The 20,279-nt window shown below is 35.5% G+C and overlaps 1 protein-coding gene across 2 annotated transcripts; it reads left to right on the top strand.

Annotated features, from left to right (window-relative positions):
- The first annotated feature begins 606 nt into the window (after positions 1-606).
- TERF1 (telomeric repeat binding factor 1) lies at positions 607-18,857 on the top strand. Of its 2 annotated transcripts, XM_072411057.1 has the most exons (11): positions 607-834; positions 1,765-1,860; positions 2,686-2,813; positions 3,725-3,811; positions 7,467-7,616; positions 8,230-8,321; positions 10,082-10,159; positions 10,772-10,837; positions 10,922-11,016; positions 13,674-13,759; positions 17,757-18,857. In XM_072411057.1, the coding sequence occupies exons 1-11, from the start codon at positions 681-683 to the stop codon at positions 17,922-17,924; spliced, it is 1,200 nt and encodes a 399-aa protein (XP_072267158.1). In that variant the 5' UTR covers positions 607-680; the 3' UTR covers positions 17,925-18,857. The 2 variants fall into 2 exon arrangements, with proteins under 2 accessions (XP_072267158.1, XP_072267159.1); XM_072411058.1 differs by lacking the exon at positions 10,082-10,159.
- The last annotated feature ends 1,422 nt before the right edge of the window (positions 18,858-20,279 follow it).

Below are 20,279 nucleotides of genomic sequence, written 5' to 3'. Positions count from 1 at the left end.
GTTTTACTTTACCTTTATATGTAAATGTATAAGTGCAAAAAGAATGAAGCTGCAATCAAAACTAAAAGGGAGTTTAGAGCATCCCGAGATACCTACGTCCCGCATCCTGGGAGGTTCTGGCTGCTCCATATCCGGCATGCGCAAATAGGGGCATTTTTTCTACTAAGGTGAAAGAGATGCCAATCTCACGCATGCACAGTGCAAATTCAGGTGACATAGGAAGACCAGAAAATGAGTGAAGATGGCGGTGCCCGACGCTTCCTCCATGCCAGTACGAAGCGGAATTCTAGGACGACGAATGACCAGATCAAAGGAAGGTCCATCGCCATCAAATAATTTTCAAATTAGTTAGTGCCTTTTTAATATGAAATGTAATACAGTAGTTACCTATATTAGCATAAAATGTGAATAACTGAAGAGAATAGAAGAACAGAACAGATCTAGTTCCCATGGAGACAGTGGTAGCCGTGTCATTCATATGGTGGATGTTACCTCACAGACAGAATCCGGCTGACTGGGAATTAAACGTTACACAAATGGAACGCCTCAGCGAAATTTAAATATGAGCGGCGGGAAATATCTCCCGCATGCGCACTAGCTGCGTCTATTACCCTGTTTTATCGGACCCTAACAGTAGCGCGATTTTCCCGCTGTTTTGCAATTTGACAGACAGCGGCAGCATGGAGGAGGAAGCTGTGGGGGAGGCTCGTTTCGACGAGGTGGCCGATGTGGCTACAGGCTGGGTGTTTGACTACACATTCACCTGCTTGTGTCATTACTTCATGGCGGGGGACAAGGCGGAGGAGTTCCAGCGAACTTGTAAAACCATGGAAGGTAAATGGCAGCCTCGGAGAAGTATTAGTAGTTCTTCAGTGACGTTGTTGTAGGGGCGTAACTAGGGAGGGATTTCCGAATTATGGACACGCCCACATTGCTGCTGCCGAATTGTTGCTGCTTTGCACGATTTGTATTGTAGTCTGTGCAGCTTTTGTATGCGTGTAATGCCCATACAGCTTTCTGCTCCTGGGACAGTACGAGTTAAAATGAGGGTGAATCAAAGGGATTCACAGCATGTTGTAAAGAGGATAGCAGCCCCCCCTTCCTCAATATATACCAGGGGATCCTGCTTGGCCTTCTGCATTATATTGTGCCTTGCTAAATAAATGCAATGATAGAATAGAGCTGATAGGGGCATGATAATAATAGTATTCTGCCCCAATATAAGCAGTCCTGACCAGGTTATACTGGAATACGGGGGACATTATAGGGTTAATAATGCTTGTAAATGTAGCATTTATATCCATAGGTGGGCAATCACTTCCAGATGTGACCATTTAAAACATAAGGAATAAAAAATGCAGCCTTGACCATTCCTAGGCATCTACTAAATTTTAGTATATGAGATAAATAAAAATATTTATTAACCTGATTATTAATGTACTGTATATGGACAAACACCCACTCCAGTAATTTAAAGTAGATTTGTTTGCACATCCATAAATGAGGGTATTAAACTAAAGTCCCTAAAATGTTTGCATCACTGCAATCATGAGATATACAGGGCCACAAACCAGAGCTGAGAACATAATAAAAGAAAAAGCAATTAGTATCACCTTTGCAATGTCCATATATATTGTAAGTGTATACAAATATTCACCTTTTACGAAATTCTTCATCATGGCTCACTATGCAGATATACGAGGGGCTCGTGATATTTTTGGTTTACAATTTGCTATATAACATTTATTATCTGTTCTATTGCAGTTCTTCTGGAAGGCATGCCTACACTAGATTCAGAGAAAATGAAAGCTGTATCAATTGCACAGTTCCTTACCCGTGTCCAACAAGGAAAACATTTGGGTAACTGTCTTTTTTCATTTTTTGATAGCATTAACAAACAAAAAGCCCTATCCGCCTTATTTCTTTATAGTTTACTCTATTATTGTGTCATTTATTGTGAGCAAGTTTGTAGTTGCAATAAATTTCACGGTTGTTAGACAATTAATGCATTGCAGACAATTAATAATGGTGCTATTCAGTTTACTTTTCTATTTGTATTTGCATTGGGCCATAATTTTTCAGAGCAACCAAGGTATTTAACACAAGCATTGTGTAAAGGGACAAGAGCACTCAAATTTCCCTTTGCTCATTGTCATCCTAGATGTATGCATAGCTCAAGTGTTTGGATTTACTGTAGCCCACATTTGTATTTAATAAAACCATGTATGTTTAGGGAAGAAATATCTATATTGGTATCTGTGTTCTTATTACTAACGCTGAAACTGATCATGTGATTATAGTAAAGACACAAGCGCCTTTGTAACACTATTTTAAATGCAATTATCAAATTCATCAATCCACAGCTGGGATCCACAACTCTGGGCTTGTTATTATATATATATATTATATACAATTATGTAGCCGTACATTTATTAGGCTACAAAACAAGTCACATGTCAGAAAAGACACCGTTTTTTCCCAGGGGAAATTAGGACAAAAAGTCTAAGTTTTTATGTATGGTTCTAGATAAAAGTGAATTTTTATGTGTATATATATATATATATATATATATATTCTCCACATATGATAGCAAATGTTCACTTTGTGAGTATAAATCTAGTGTACCAAGGAACTAGCAAGAGAAAAGTGTACTTTCACCTGTCAAATCTGCCTGTTCCAATCTAGACTACCAGTTTGAAGCAGATGAGAAGCTTACACCTTTGGAGACAGCAGCCATGGTGTTACATGAGTTTGAAGAAGAAGAAAATCTCAAGAATCTTCAAGAAGAAATAAAGACTTTAGTAAAAGTTCAGGTGACTGTCGTAATTAGACTCCGCTATACAGAATTTCAACCATGCAGTAGTTATAGGTAGTTCTGTAGATACATTTTTTTTTAGGAAATACTATCACATTCTTTTTATTTTGCACTCAGATTAGTAAATTACACATAGAAAAGGTAAATGAAAAGTAGCCTGCATATGTATTGTTTCAAAATGTCCCTTCCCATATACAGATTTATTAACAATCAATTAGGTTGTTTATATTTATGAAAGTTTTCACATATATATCCAAAAAACAAAACACACACACATTGGGGACGAATTATAAAGCAGTGAATCCCAAAATTACCATATGTATCAATGGCAGTAATTGATTCTCCACCAGGGAAAGTTTCAGTAAAAGTCAGATTCACTACCTTATAATTAGACCCGATTTAAAAGACGCTTCCCACAGAGTTCAGAGAAGCCGAGGAAGACCTCCCAAACAATATCTGTAGGGTCACTGAGCCAAGCAGCTGTATGAATATATTGTAGACTGTGTAAATAGCACAGTAAATAGAGGAGAATTCAAAAATTCTAAATTACTAGATCAGCTTTTTTCATTCACCTTCATTGTTGTAGATACATTGCTATAAACCGATTGATATAGAATTCAGCATATAACTGCACTTTGTGTTTGATTCCAAGAGATTACCTCCTGGCATTCCATTCCATTAGTAGTTCCTTACCAGAGGATATAATGATAAAAAGATATACACAAATATAACTTTGTATTAGTTAATCCTCTCCTAAAGTGTAAAAAGTATATAAATCTTTATTACAAATATGAATGTATCAATAATGTCAATAATGTATCAATAATCAGTAATTTTATGTATCAAGTTAACAAGTACCTGACTATATTTTTTATTCTCTGGTTTAAATTTGCATTATTTGCTTTGCAGGCTGTAGCAGTGTGCATGGAGAAAGGAAAGTTTAAGATGGCTTCAGAAGTACTCGACCGACAGTTTGATGAATCAGAGGACAGTAAGGTAACCTAATATAGAACGCCTGTGTTTTATTAAAACTGTGCAAGTGAGTACTAAAAGACATGTCTTGCTTATATCAAACTATGCAGCTCTTTTTAATCCTATTACCAGCACATCACATATCTTTGAATGCTTTGCAGTGTGGATACTTTCAGATGTTAATGTCAGTAGGCCATCTAGTGGCTGGGGAGATACATGCAGTGTGTGTTTTTGTTTCCACTCAGCAACCAGTCACAGACTTTAATTAAAGTCATTATTGACGTTCTATCAAATTATAAAACCACAGTGCACAATGGAGTGTGAATGTTATAAAAAAAACAAGATTGTTTTACCTGTAGCAGGTTTAAGGAGCTAAATGGATTGTAGATTTGTTTTATTGTTGATGGGCTAAAATCCTGTGCTTTATTATCATTACCTTAGTAACTTCTTTATTTTTCTTAAACTAAAATTTTACAGACCTAAATTTCCAAAATGCAGGTTTGAATGCTCATGTCCTGTATCATATCCTCCTATAAATTCACAAGATTTAGGGTGGGTTTATCTAGGCAGCCTGCTACCTGCTAGTCTGCTACTGAATGGGAGTGCAGAGCCTCCCGATATACCTACATCACGCATTCCAGCAGGCTCTTAGCTGCTCCTTCTGCGCATGCTGATATCAGGCATGCGCAGAAGGGGCATTTTCCTTCACCGAGAGAAAAGAAAAGGCGATCCCACACATGCGAAGTGAGATCAGCACACTTTTTTCCCCTTCACTTCAGGCTACGTCATCCAATCTCATGCCTGAGCAGTGCAAGATCGTGTGACGTGGGCAGAAAATGGCGTTGCGCGGCGCTTCCTCTATGCTGGGAGAAAGGAGAATTCCAGGATGGCACGGGACCCAATCAAGAACTTCTTCAGTGTAATCGAGGGATCTGCGAGGGGTTTGAGGGATCTGAATTAAAGATAACTGTGATTTTTTTTATTCTTCAGTTAAGTTCCGCTTTAATTTATTCCTTTAATGGTATACCAAAAGTCACTTCCATGCATGTTGCACTAATCTATTTTCATCATCCCCCCTTTGTTATTCTTCTGATATATAGAACCAAAACTAACTACAATATATCATGTTAAAATCAATATAAAAATGTTTCACACACTAAATCAGAGAATATCATTCATGTATGTATATCATATCATATATATTCAATTGTGTTCGAGATCTGATGGTGTTCTTTTCTTCCAGTATATTTCATATGTGCTCCAATATTATCAGTGTCAATAAATTGTTATTGTGTCACCAATTTACTGCTTCTTACAAGGTCATTGATCACATAGATCATGCCTTTTGTGCAGCAGGTCAGTAATTCATTAATGTGGAAAATCTCCTGCATGCAGGTAGATTCAATGAACTTCACCTTTTTATCCATCATTGTGAGTTTACATGCAGTGCATCTGTTACATCACAAAAAGCCATTCAATTTTGTTCCAAATAGCTGTGGCTTATTTCCAATTTTATTTATCTCTTTGTACTGTAGACACTAATCTGGTGCCTACATCGTGAGCTTTTCTGAAAATAAATTGTGGTTTGGATGGAATAATTGGACCCAAAGCTTTATCACCGTACAGTAGAATGAAACATTTCACTTCTTTTTAACTCCTACAGGTTACTCAACGTGGGATATAAAGAAGTAGACCTTACTTTTAAGATACAATGCACAAGTCATTTAAGTTTTGAAAATTGTTGACTCCTACTATGAGGCCACAAATCCTTGGGTTTAATATTCCATGCAAACACTAATTTATTGATTAAGGTACTAGATTGGGATCCACATTACAAGACTTGAGTAATACTTCTGTTTTACTTCTACCAGCATGCAAGAAATCTTTTATATCGAGGATTTGCTAACTTGCTGCAGTCTCTACAGGAGCGTCTTTTAAAGCACACTTCCATACTTTTGTTTATTGAAAGTAACTGAGAATTCTCCATGTTTTTTTTTAGCTTTGCTTCTTTTTCAACTAAGATTGCCACATTGCCCTGTGTCAAACCTGGATTGTTTTCCAGCGTTTCCCTATGCATCATTAAATTGAAGCAAAGCCAAAGCATATCACATTTTCATCATGACGCAGTCTAAAGCTTGTTTGTAGATTGACCAAATGGAGAGATCTGTACAATCGAATTCCCATATTAAGAATTCAAATTGATATTAGGAATACGGGAGTATGTGTAAATTATACTAGGAAAAAGCACAGACTCCAAAGCCAATATAAGAAAGTGCATAGAATAACCCAAAGGGAGTCAATTTTTGCCTGTTAAAGTGGGCTTCCAATTTCTAAACCATGCATAATGACATTATTGATGCATCTGAAGTTCAGCTGTGCTTCCAAGCCACAATCACTGACTGGTATACAATACTGGTTTTTACTATCCAAGGCAGGGGGAGAAGTATAGCAGACCCACATATATCTCTGGATGACTGGATTATTCTGCATACACCTCCTGTGGATTTATAGGATGCTACTACCTTGGGACAGAAGCATTGCACCGTACACTTTGGATTTTTAAATCTGTGATTATAATGAAACAGCGTTTCCACCCTTTAACATCAATACAAGTGTAGGATTCTTTTAAAGCTTCAATGCTGCTACCAGTAAAACAATCTTGGTTTTATGACATTTATATGGAGCACTGTGGTTTTATTATTTGATACATATTTGAGTGCTTTTAAGGTACATACATTTTCCCATACCACCAGCTGCTGAATCAATGGGTTTCCTATTCTTATAGCACTGTTTGGTATAAATGGTACATAGTCATTATATACATTGCCATTGATTTGCATAATTCTTACAAACAAAACTCAGTAGGAGGCATGTATATGATTTGTGTATCCTTTTACAATTCAATGAAATGAAATACAATCTCAGAACAATATACAGTATATTGGCAATATTACTTTTTTGTAAAATGGTTTCTTATAAATTATTTTGTTAGAACTACACAATTGTGATTGATTAGAACCAAATATATATGCGAGTATACATATTTTTACATTTCTCTATAAAATAATAAATTGCAATGTATAAGAATGGATTTATTTATAAGAATTTGGATTTATGAAAAAAATTAGGAAAAATTCTGGTCTATACAAATGCCTTTGTATAGTACATAAATATATATTCTATATGATCTCAGTATAAAGTCTACTACAAATTCTGTCCTGCATGAAAGGAAAGCCATGTTTGTATTAAAAAACATACAGGCCTCATATCTCTATTTATAGGGCCATACCTAATAGCTATCTAGCTTAAGATATGTAATATATATATATATATATATATATATATATATATATATGTTTTTAGCTTTGGATAGAATAGGGAATTGTTATTTTTTTTTTTTCTCAAAAACAGAAAGTGAAGGAAATCCAACATTTTGAATTCTCTTTAAAGCAAGTGCAAAGTGAAAATTCTCCACTGAGTATACCTGTTACAGGCAAAGCCTGTGTTTTTCCTGTGTTTGTGTGTGTGCACGGGTTCCTGCTTTGAAGGAATATGGTATCATAAAATTACTAAATATTGTTAAGTTGAAAACATTCTTATGTATGTATGTGTGTCTAATAATCTTTTTGCACTGTTTTACACATTGGAAACCACTTTAATCTCTTATTTTATGCTTTAGTATCTTAGAATGAAGTTAGTAATGGTTATTGGAAAGAAAGATCCATACCATGAATTCCTTGAAAATTTCAGCTACAACAAAATGTTAATGAAGATTAAATCCTACATCAGCCTTTCATTAGAAAGAAGGCCTCCAGTTTTCTTAATACAGGTGCGTGTGTGGGAAGTTGGTGTTGTTGAAATAAGGTAGAATAATTGATTTAAACCCACACAGGATAATCTAAAAAAAGTGCATTTTTTTTTTAAATATATTGGTGTTTAATTTTTTATCTTTGTTTACATCTCAGATATTCTTACTTTTTGTGGCCATTTCCTGTCTTCATGCATTTTTCCTGTCAGCTGATTTCATTTGTTTTCTATTTTAAAAATAACACATAATGGGTGTAATCACATTAATTATATTGGCATTTCTATTGAATACAGTTTTGAATGTTAACAGTTGTGACCACATTTTGTGCCCTAGGTTTATACTCGAGCTAAAATTTTTTTCCTAGTTTTTTTCAGGTAAAATTTGGTACTTCAGTTTATTTTTGAGTATAAATGGTAGCTACATTTTCAAATACTATGGCAGGAAGAAGTATTAAAATTCCTTCTGGCTACTGGCCATCTATACTTCTTTGTATGTATGCGTTTTTGTTGTTACATTTTTCAGTGTTTATAAGTGTTTCAGTGTTGGCATATACCATTTATTTCTGGTACTTTGTATAAAACAATCAATTATAGTTTCTACATTGTTAAGCATGGCTCTTCTCTTCATATTAAAGGCAGCCACAAAGGTAGTAGAAGCCAAAGCAAAAAGCAGTCATGATGCCAAGACTGAAGAAGATCAGGAATGTAATGGACAATCTCGTAAAAGGTTTTCCTTTTTTTCTTTTTTTTATTTGTTTGCTATTTTGCTTACACACTTACAGATTGTCTTGCTTCCTAAATAATGTCTATTAAATAATATGAGCAATTTGCACAGTATTTTAACTCATAAAAAGTGACAGTTCACATTAACACTAATGCTGCCTATGTGAAAATTATATTTACTCAGGTCATGGTAAATCTAGTATTAGTTAGTCACATTTGATTGAACTTTTTGAAGAAATGTCAGTATTTACCTTGTTCATTTCTAATATGTGTCAGGAATATGCCCCAATATGTATAGGCCCCTGTATTGTTACCCAACTCATCAGTAACCACCCAAAAACAGCCAGGTGGTTGATGAAAAGTGCCGGGTGGTGCAAAGCTCCTAAAGTTAAAAGCTTGCTAACATAAGCTCTCGATCATTCAAGTTCAATAACAAGGTATACATTGTAGTCAAATTAGTGAGCTACAAATGTTAAAGTAGCTGGTGTTGAAGTAGCTTCTTTCATGGCTTTTGCAAACTAGTTGTCCTGATTGTGCATCTCATTGTCCTGAAAGGAGTTTTAGTATGAGTCCTGGGCCTTTTGGATGTACTTTTGTTTCTGTGTATTGATTTGACTGATGTGATAGTAGAAAAACTACTGAAATTTCTTTAAAACATTTATATACATAAAAATGTGATGTCATGTTCTACTCCTACTTGTGCAACCATTGCACTTGTTGTTGCATAATGTTCAATAAAAATGACCCTATAAAAAATGTACTGTCCCTTTTGCGCAGTGACGTTTTCAATTTTGCTAATGGTGGACTCGCTAGCAAAGAATTATGGTTACTTCCACCTGTGTAATGCAAACCAGCAGTAGTAAGGTTTTAGCTTATTATTGATACTGAAAGGGTCATACACTTTGCAGTCTGATTTACAGTCTTTGTTAGATTTGCCAGCAGCTGTGTTTTGTGATGCCTAATTTGAATGAAGTTGGTAGTACCTTTGAACTATATTGTAAGGCTGTATGTAAAGCCCTGGAGGGGAAACTTTTTGGCTCATTGAGTTTAAAAATTTGACAGACAGACCAGGCCAGTATCAGAGGGATTGAGAGTGTTTGTATTAACTGATATAAATTATGTGTGACAGCCATAGGTAAAAGAAATCTGACATTCAAAACACATTCAAATTCAGTGGCAACAGTGTGTTGGTCACCCTTTTTACCCTTTTTTCTGGAATTCCTCTTTGTTCCAGCGCAAAGGAAGTGCCGGGCGCCACTATTTTTAATCTACACTTTCGTCTTCTTTCTTCATCACCTGATCTCGCACTGCGCAGATGCGAGATTGGGTGACGTAGCCGCTGTAAAGGGAAAAAAAAGACAGACGATTCACTGTGCATGTGCAGTGAGATCGGCATCTCTTTCCCCTAGGAGGAAAATGCCCCTTCTGTGCATGCCCGAGAATGTAGCCAGAGCCTCCCGGAATGCCTGACGTAGGTATCCTGGGAGGCTTTGCACCATGGCGATCAAGACCTAAAGGGGCTGGATCTAAACATTGATCATAGGCAGTATGAAAGACTTCAGTGAAGTTTTTTTTTGCAGTAGAAGTACAATGTCCCCAACTGGGTGGGGAAAGAAATGCTTGCCACATTACTCCAGGAAAAAAAATGGAAAGGATTTATTTAAAATTAGAAAAATTATTGTTCAGCAGTGTCCTATGGGTTTTATTTATTCTTTCCACATTTATCTATACAGTATGTGCTAAAATCTGAATATTATTTTAAAGCTTGGAGAAAGAAGATAAAAATTCTTATGGTGAATGTGACCATGCATATCAACAGAAGAACAGTGTTGAGTTACAAGAGTAGGTTCTTTTTTCTGTCTATTTGTATGTAAACTCTATGTAAACTCTAACAGCAAACTTCTCTTCTCTTCTTGTTTTTCCCTTTTGGTCCGCTAGCTGTATTATTTTTTTTTTTTTTTTATTGAAAGTGTTTTTTTAAATTCATTTATGAATTCAGAAATTCCTGTTAATTTTGACCACATTGGCCACTATTTTGCAGCATTTTTAAAAGGAAAAAAACGTTGTTTATTTAATTTATCATACACTATATAAACATATTGTGTGTATGTAGTGGAAAGCTCCTTTAAAGCAAAGATTTATTCATTTCACCAAATAAAGATGAGTGTAAAGGGTAAAAAAAAAACAGTATTAGAGTATGTGCCATTTCTTGCTAATAAATTTTTTTTGACTGCATCTAGTTTCAGTTTTTTAATTCACTAACCTAGGAAAAATATGCAGCAACTGTGATCAGAGAGAAGCCAGAACTTTTGATCTGCATATTCATTGATCATTACAGAGGAATCCATGCTTCCAAATTTTTTCATACACATTACTTTTTATTACTCTTTTATAGCCTGATTCAGTAATAACATTTTCCTTATCGAGTTTACATTTTGTTATCCTATTAACAAGGTATGAAGAAGGAGCTGATGATCTAACAGAAAAAGAATTGCAGACTGGGGATAAAACAACTGAACGGTAAGGAACATGTGTTTTTTTTTAAGTAATATTTTTATAGTATATCAGTACATATGTAACTTGTAGATGTGACTTTTGTTGCAGGCTGCAGAGGCGATTATTTTCTTTAGAACCAGGCACACCGTGGCATCCTGATAAACCAGTCCTTACCAGCAGGATATTGCAAAAGCCCATCCCACGTGAGTAAAGACCTCATAAATGTGAACCCGTTCTCCATTTTATACCCAAGTCAGAAAAAACTTTTTGCACATCTGTTTCACTTTGTTACTTACTTTCCCTAACTTAATGTCTATTCCAATCACTTGGCCAATGATTCTTTTACAGAGCGGAGAGCCACAAATTGCATCAGCTACCTAAATAAACACATAATAATTCTGAATAATAGCAGGAGACTTGAAGTGTCCCATTTAAACCTGTATGTTAAAAATTAAATGTGGGTTCACCATATTATTAGGAAACTAATATAGTAATAATAATATTAGGAAATCGGAATGGAAAGGAAACCTCACATCCATCTCTCTTAGTCAATCCCTGTAAAAAACCAGGGCCCTGTCTGGTATGTAAGTGCCTAGGCACTTCTGTGCCTTAAACCTCATAGCTGAATATTTGTAGTGTATGTTCTGGGCATTGAAGCCCCGGACTACTAGACTCAGGAGATTGACTGTGAGATTTGGTGATTTCAATACTGCATTTCTCACTCTTCTCTTTTCAGGATACATGAGGAAATAAAGCCCAGCTTTTAACAACATGTCTGCTTTTACACACAGAGATATCATGCAGCAGTAAAGCATTACAGCAATGCAAAGCATTGTAAGACAATAATTGTACTTATATCAGCTGCAGGAAGACCACAGGCAATATTGTTTTCCTGTCCTTCTTAGCCTTCGGTCTGACATTTTTTGCAGACAACTTCTAGAGTTCACTATCTTTTAAACCTAAAAAATGTATTTAACCTTTGCTTGAGTAGATAATTTATTGTGCAAGGTAATGTTACTTAGAATATACAAAACTATGCTTTCATGTACATTTACTTCAGTTTTCAAAAGTGAAATTGGTTTGATATAATACTAATTTATCTGTTGCATAGCAACATAACATTATAAGTATTTGCAGCAGCAATCCTACAGTGAGACAGATTGCTCCTAGAACTGTTGCACTTGGATCAGAAGTTAGACAGAGCTATACACAATGGAAGAAGGAAAACATATTTGTTTGTCTTGGATTGAATTTTTTTTTTCTATTCAGGTGTTAAAAACTACAGCATAAATCAAATATATTTCTTTTAACATTTTTTAAATCATACCATTGTGCACTGGGAAGTCCTCTATGCATCAGCACAGCCAGTCAGAAAGTCATATTTCCTAGGCAAGCCCATTCAGAAGGTATATTTTAATAAAGTATTCTGGGTGTATTTTTATTAGTCCTAGTGGATACATAAGTGGGATGTTCCAAACACATTACAGAAGTAAGAATAAGTCCACATTGCAATGTGTGAGAATCTGTATTATTATCTGTTATAATAATACAGCCTTTACTTTCCCTGCTTTTTTGAGGGTTTTTGTATTTTCTTGCCTTAAAAGTGAAGGTGAAGGCTGTCTGATCTTCTGCTTGAACTCGGAGCCAAACTGTGACACTTTAGGCCTGGTTTATTAAATCTCTTTAAGACTGGAGAGGATGCACTTTCATCAGTGAAGCTGGGTGATCCAGCAAACCTGGAATGGATCTGGTCCAGGATTGAAAACATTTGCTAACAAATAGCAACTGACTTTTAAGAAATCCATTCCAGGTTTGCTGGATCACCCAGCTTTACCAATGAACGTGTATCCTCCCCAGCCTTGCAGAGCTTTAATACAATTAGGCCCTCTGTCTGAACTGCTGGTGTAGGGTAAAGCTATTTAAAATAAAGTTTTTTAAATCTCTGTTATGATTGTAGTCCTGACACCATTTTTTTGTTGTTTGAAAGTTTTGAAACTATCTGTTATTTGTATATATTGCAAGCAGTAGTTAGGGTGACCTTATAGTCTGTCACTTTTACTCTGAAAAGCAGGAAATACAAGTAAGAAATAAAAGAAAACAGTTTCTGTAAAGAGTAATACATCTATGTTATAACAATCACACTGGAGATTCAATGCTTACAATGTCTTATTGGGGACAGGCATGCAGGAGTTCATTCAGTCAGGGCGCGCAGGTGAAGCCGGGATTGATAGGTATTCCTGGCAACTAAAGTAGCTTTTTTGATAGTTCCTTATAGTTCTTACCAGGCAGGTAAGACGGATTATTGCAGAAGGGGCATCACCTGTTTCTTTCTCCAATAGTGAGTGACCTGCCTACTTGAGAATTTTAAAACTAAAGTAAAACTTTAGTTCCACTTTAAATATTAGCTATGAACTTTTCCAGCAAAGCAGAGTTGACCTGTGTCACACCATGTGAAAGAAGGAAAGAATGATTTTACCAGATTAAACTTCCTAATATTAGGCAGTATTGGGTTGTTACAGGGTTATATGAAACATAGATTTAAAAATGTATTTCTTTGAGCCCCAACAATAAACTTCTCTTATGTCTTTCAGTCTTTTGTTCTGATAAATATACTTTTTGAAAGTGTTTTGTTATAGCTGTTTAATGAGTTGGAAGTAGTACCTGTTGATGCTGACAGAAATCTTGTGAATTTTCCTCCTCTTCTGCATTATTTTCTTTTACATTGTTCCTAGCTATATCTGTAAACTACAAAATATTTCTTCCTATGTAGTAGGACTGAGAAAAAAGAGTCCTTTAGAACTGTACTATGATATTAATGCTATATATACAGTACAGTTAGTGTCTTTATTTGTGTTTGCAGAAAAAAGAAGTACTGACAATCAGGAAAATGTATTGCCCACAAAGCAAGAAAAGCCTTCCGGTTTTGGAACAAGCAAGAAAAGACAGGTTGTCTTAAAAGTGTTTTTTTTTCTTTTGTATCCTGCGAGGCCTTTGATTGCTTGAATTGAATTATGATTAGTTTCTTTCAAAATGTTAAAAACCTCCTAAATTGTAGTATGTATTACTCTGGGAAATCATCTTTGCTTCCTGAGTATTCCATTGTGCTGTATCTTGGCAACTGTAGTTGAAATTAAATTTGTTCGTTTGTGATTGCTGCAAACTCCCGTTCTGAAGTTGTACAAGTGAGAAAGACTGGGGGCCGTAATACTGGTTATTAGTCTAGTCAGTCAAGGCCATGTAAATTCTATTCTAAGTTTTTCTTAAAAAATTTGAACAGGCAGCATAAATACCACCCTATACCACAAGTATCCACCTTTTGTTTGCTTTTTAAGTGCCCAGCTTGATGGTAAAGTAATACTTGCTCATAGCACTTCTAGTTGTCATTTAAGCTAACAGCACATCTTGTCAATTACATTGGCTATACACTAGGTGGTGGCATTACTTTATTATGTGCCTTATGCTTAGGTTTGATTGTTTTTTCTCCTTTTGTTGAAGAGCGTAATTGCCTTATAATTTCTTATGCTGTTTATTAAACCCAACAGTTGCATAAAGCTAACACTGCACTTAGAACCATATGCAAACCTTCAGCCACAATACAGAAAGGCACAGGAACATTTTAACCCACAGTGTGCAGTATTTTTTCTTGCTAAGAATAATAATATTATTAATATTATTACTACACAATATTTGAATAGCGCCAACATATTATGCAGTGCTGTACAAAGTTCATAGTCATGTCACTAACTGTCCCTCAAAGGGGCTCACAATCTAATGTCCCTACCATAGTCATCCATCATTAGCACAGTCTAAGGTCAATTTGGGGAAAGCCAATTAACCTTACTGCATGTTTTTGGAATGTGGGAGGAAACCAGAGTACCCAGAGTAAACCCATGCAAACACGGGGAGATCCTGCAAACTCCATGCAGATAGTGTCCTGGTCGAGATTTAAACCTGGGACAGGGCGTTACAAAGGCCAGAGTGCTAACCTTTGAGCCACTGTGTAGTTTTTATAAAGCACTGGCATATACATACTGTACAATGGTAGCGCAAAAGTACAGCAGCGTTCAGTTAAAGACATGGTGAACATTTGGCAAAGATTTTTGTTTAAAGTTACAACCAACAACTTACTGACAGATATCAAAACCCATCCTATGCATTTAACAGCACCTATTTCTTAAAATTTCCTTTCACTGCCTGCGTCCACATTTTTTTTAACACCCCTAAATTATAAATGCAGATTGATTTTTTCAATTGCTGTACTCCCATCTCTCTACTTCCCATCGGTTTTAACAAAGCGCTTACAGAGGGCCTTCCTTGGCCCTGGTAGCCAAATAGAGAAGGTGTCACACTTGAAGAAATAGAGCCTCTAAGAGGAGCTATGGCTTGCACAGTAGTGGTGTGAGTCCTAAGAAGGGTCAAGGTGCAGAATCTAAGCAACAGTCTGGTCTTCTCCAGAGGCTCTAGAGGTGAGGATTTTTTGCTGAAGGCTGTTGTCAGGTTGTGATCCTTGGTCACACTAGGGTGTTGTACCAATTCACCAGGCACATTATCTGTTCATGTAATAAAAAAAAAACTAAAATTCAAAGGTGTACAGGTAGTCCCCGAGTTAAGGACATTGGACATAAGGACGACTCCTCGATACGAACGGGGGATTACCTGCTTGCTCGTGTTCGAGATTGAGGCTTGATGGGGGGAGGGGGTGGTTTGCATGACTTACAGAAGAAATCTTTTGCTAAACACAGCTGAGGTTGTGGGTGATCTTAAGAGCTGAGCTGATCCGTAACATCTTGTAACTTTTTAAAGACCAAGACAAACTCTGCAGTTGTTTCTTTTTGCATATCAAAGCACAGCTTTCTCCAGAAGTTAATAAATGTCTAGGCTTCATAAAGTTTTTTTTTGCTTCGTTTGTGATTAACTCACAGTGAGGATTTTATACAGTAACTGACACCACACTGTCTAATAATATGTGGAGACAAATATCTGTCCTAATTGCATATATTAAAAAAAATTGTACCTGTTCCGATGTACATACAAATTCAGCTTAAGAACAAACTTACAGTGCCTATCTAACCTGGGGACTACCTGTACTTTCTTTTTGTTATGACTGATATGACACTAGAGACAGAGAATTCACACTCATTCTGCCATCCAAAAGATTAGCTTTGTGCATGCCACCCATGAAGACACTACAAAGACACTTTGTCATTTCTAGTGGCTGTAAAAATGATGTCATCCACATTCTAATAAACGCGGAAACGGTGCTTACAATGACATACTGCTAAACAAGTCATTGTCAATTGTTATACGGATCCCTTTAGACATTTCTTGGCACATTTCATTTTTTGCTAAACTGCTTTAATTTTTAAAATATGAATTGTAAATTCACTGGCAAGTCTGGTGCCATGAAAAAATATAATATGTTTTATTTTCATTTGTTGTTGTGTATGAGTGTGATCCATTCTTAATGCAAATAATCTAAATTTCCACATAAAGCATTTCTTTTGCAATTCAATTAATGGTTCAAACATACATGGCATTTTTGCATAGGTCATCATAGTGCCAAGAATTTTGGAAAATATCTGTGAGAAAGACCACCTCCATCTGTGAATAATTTCATAAAGGAACACTACATTTATTTATTGTTTCTTTATTCATTTTGGAAAACCTCAATGTTTAATATTTTCTCATCCAAGTTTTATTTTAAATTATTACATTTGTTTCACTTAAAGCCAAAGGTGTCCATAGACCAACAGATGTACAGACCCAATAAAGTTACCTCCAGGTAACACTGTCCACTGACTGATGCATATTGGGGGAAGCTTGAGGTCTGTGCAGGCAGGAGCATCTGTGGTCAGCAGGGGCCTCTAATGCCGTGGTCGACAACTAGTGGACCGTGAGAAAAGTTTGGTGGTCAACAGAAAATTGTGGACATTATTTGCAGATATTTTGTTTTAATAATAATAAAAGAAAAATAATATTCTAATAAATTCTTATATTCTGAATGACAAGTTCACAAACTGTACTAGAGATGGAAAAACAAGGAAGGAGCAGCGTGACATCAGTGTAGTATTAGGTTGTATGAGGCAACCGTTGCTGAGTCGTACGCCTTAGTATTGTTTTCATCAGTCACCCCGCTCCGCAAATACTGATTCTCATTCGGTTGTTTTATTTTATTGTTTTCTCAGATGCTCTTTTAGGTAAGGTATGTTTAGGTTAGGTATGACCTTACCTGTGTGTATAATGAGTGAGAAAAAGCATTATACCAAAGATAATGCAACTAATAATAATAGTAACAATAGTAATACTTCACCTAACCTGTGAGCTGATCAATGAATCAGAGCCTCCACAGTGCTCTTCAGGCACCATTGGAAACATCATTTTTTTCAATTTACAAATGTATTTATCTTTTTTTTTAACTTATATTTATGGTCCGCAGGATTTAAAATTAGGAATTTAGTGGTCCGCGAGGTCCGAAAGGTTGGCAACCGCTGCTCTAATGGGCAGGATAGTTTTTTCCTTTTGATAGAAGTCCTGTTTCAAGACAGCAGGCACCTTTTGACTTCCTAAACATAAAACAATGTCTTGGGTGGGGCTGGTAAATCCTCTTTTATTTTGCAAACTATACACAGTTTAACCAGATCTTTACATTTTCTAAAAACAGAATATACACCAAAAAAAAATTTGCAATAGTTATATTCTTCTGAGCTGGAATAATGATTGATACAATTTAATCATATTTCCAATTAGGATTAATCCTCTGGCAAAATCACCAAAATTTGTAATAATAAAATAAGTATTTGGTAAAAACAGATTACAGTAAGATTTTATTCATTTTTATATAAAAGCAGAATATCATTTTGTTATTGTTACTTGCAGAATAATCCGTTTATTGTAATCTGACTGTGTACAGTTTTTGCCCTTACATATGTCCCTTTTTTTGTAGCCCTGGACATGGAAAGAAGATGATCTCTTGAAAAAGGGAGTAAAAAAATATGGTGTGGGGAACTGGCATAAAATTCTTTCCAGCTATGAATTCAACAACCGCACAGGAGTTATGCTAAAAGATCGGTGGCGAACAATGAAGAAACTGAATATGGTTGATGATGTATGATGCTGGACAATGACTAAAGATTTTGTCAGTGAAATGTAGGAAGTACGCAAGATTTATAAAGGCAAATGTAAAAACTGTTGTTACACTGACAAAAGAACAACAGGTTCTAAAGGTTCTTTATGTTTGCTTTGGCGAAGAATAGCTTTTGAATCTCTCCATCAATTGTAACGAAAAAGGTCTTGACTAGTGATGTAGTGGCTCAGTAGAAAAGAGCATGTAAGTGTGTTACAAATGCACATCCAGTATATGTGTGTTAGGATAAGATGTTTGCATTGGAAGTGAGGCCTATAAGGACCAACATTTTAAAGTCTGCCAATCTATAATCCCTGCCAAAGTACAAAATACGGGTATGAATGGGTAAAGGTGAAAGTGCTTTGGTTTGAAAACCTCAGAAGTTTTTTGTTTTAACTCTTTTTATTAGCAAATTTTAAATAGAATATTACTTTTTAAAGGCTTTTTATTGTTTAGTTGTACATATCAAAATAACTTAAATGTATATAATCCCATTCATGTTTGCTTTTAATCTAAGAACCATCTATGTAGCTACAATTATATGTTAATGGGGGCATCATATTGGCTCAATACCTATGCAGGCTTTTCTTCCTGCTTAAACGTTCTGTACAGTATTTGCCTAGGGCACATAACAGACAAGAGTTGGTGGTGAGCCGAAGATGAATTTCTGAAAAATATTGTGCATGAAATATGACAGATATTGTATAGCTGAAACATGAATAAATCCCCTGAGCAAACTCACTTAATTTTATTTTGTTTTTTTCATGAAAACAATATTTATCACTCAGGAAAATTCATTTCTAAATTTTTGTGTCTAAAATATGAGTCATTTTTGGAGTTTCTTCAGAAACTTAACTTATCATATAATCAACAAATACATTTGTAACAATGTCTGCAAAATAAAAAATGGTGCAGAAATTACACGCGTTTTTGCACTATTTGTTCAGTTTTCTTAACATAGTATATTAAACTTGCATTGTTTATGGGTAGGAAAAGGCTGAAAAATTCCAAATTAACAGTTTGAAACTTCAACGAGTTAGACAGAGCTAATGGACATCCCGTGTTAAGTTCTTCAAACTGTTCTTGGCTTGCCTCTTTCCCTCATTTAATTTCAGCCCTCTTAATTATGGGGGCGCTCAGTAGGTCTTACCTAGAAAAAGTCTCCTTCAGCAGACTTCCTTCAAATCAAATTTGAGTTTGGATGAGGGCAATGAGGGAACACAGGTAAGATCAGTATGAGGATAATGGGGTGGGTGGTGGGGTCTTTTTTAGAGGCAGTCATTTTACAATCATAGCACATAAGAAAAACAGCTTTGGAATTAGTTAACATTAACATATATTCTTTAAGCAGATCCTATTTTTTTTTTAGTTCAGGTCTATTTTAAAACATCAAGGGCAAGCATCATCAACATAAGCCACGTAGTTGTCCATCAATGTTTCTGGTCTTGGTTCCATACATGTATAAACTGGAAAATGTACACAAGAAGAGAGTAAGCTTTACAGGCCGCATTTCTTCAATACTAGAAAACTATAAAATATGTAGGATGTCTCATGTCAAGTAGCTGACTTCAGTGGCATTACAAAGGGGAGATAAACTTGGCTGACTTGAATCTCTAACCTTTTAGTCTGGAAGTGTCGTTCAATGCATTTTCACCACTTCCAAGTGTTTATAAATCACATTCTTTATAACAGTAATGAGAGTCGAATACGTTATTCATCATGTAAAGCTTTATGTTTGCAGGTGGGATAAGGAAACCTGATATGGGTTCCGGATTAAAATACTCATCACTTTTCACTATATGAATAGATGTGAGGGAGTCCTAAATGTAAATGTTTTGCATATTTTGTGTTCCACTGCATACATTTTTCGCCTGCTTTTCATCAAAAACATCACTCACACATTTGTATATGTCATCTCCATGTAAAAGAAAATATTTATCAATCCATTTTGCAGAAACTAAGTTTCAGCTGTGTATGAATGTATAAAACATGTAATATTTTCAAATAAAAAAAAATAATAGATAGGCTTTAGAAATTAAATAAGTGGAGGTTCAGACAAGAGAAAACAACTTACTTAAAACAACACAAATGTTAAGTAGTATAAATGTTCAGACTTGCGTTTTTTCCATTATAAAAATGAATAGGTTTATTTATTTTTGTGCAAGCAGTTGCAGGCAGTAGTGTTTTTACAAGCAGTTTTTTTTAGAAGCTCTGTGCAGTTTCCAGGGGCAGTTTTGCAGCAAAACCACCTCAATAAACTTGCACTGAGCCGCTCATAAACACTTGTGTTTATGATTGTTTGCTGCAGACGTTTATAGGAGTTTGTAGACATTTTTAAATGTA

The sequence above is a fragment of the Pyxicephalus adspersus genome, chromosome 5, assembly GCF_032062135.1.
Source record: "Pyxicephalus adspersus chromosome 5, UCB_Pads_2.0, whole genome shotgun sequence".
NCBI classification, from domain to species: domain Eukaryota; kingdom Metazoa; phylum Chordata; class Amphibia; order Anura; family Pyxicephalidae; genus Pyxicephalus; species Pyxicephalus adspersus.
The sequence above is the reverse complement of the archived record's forward strand: the minus strand, read 5'-3'. Positions and strand labels throughout refer to the sequence as shown.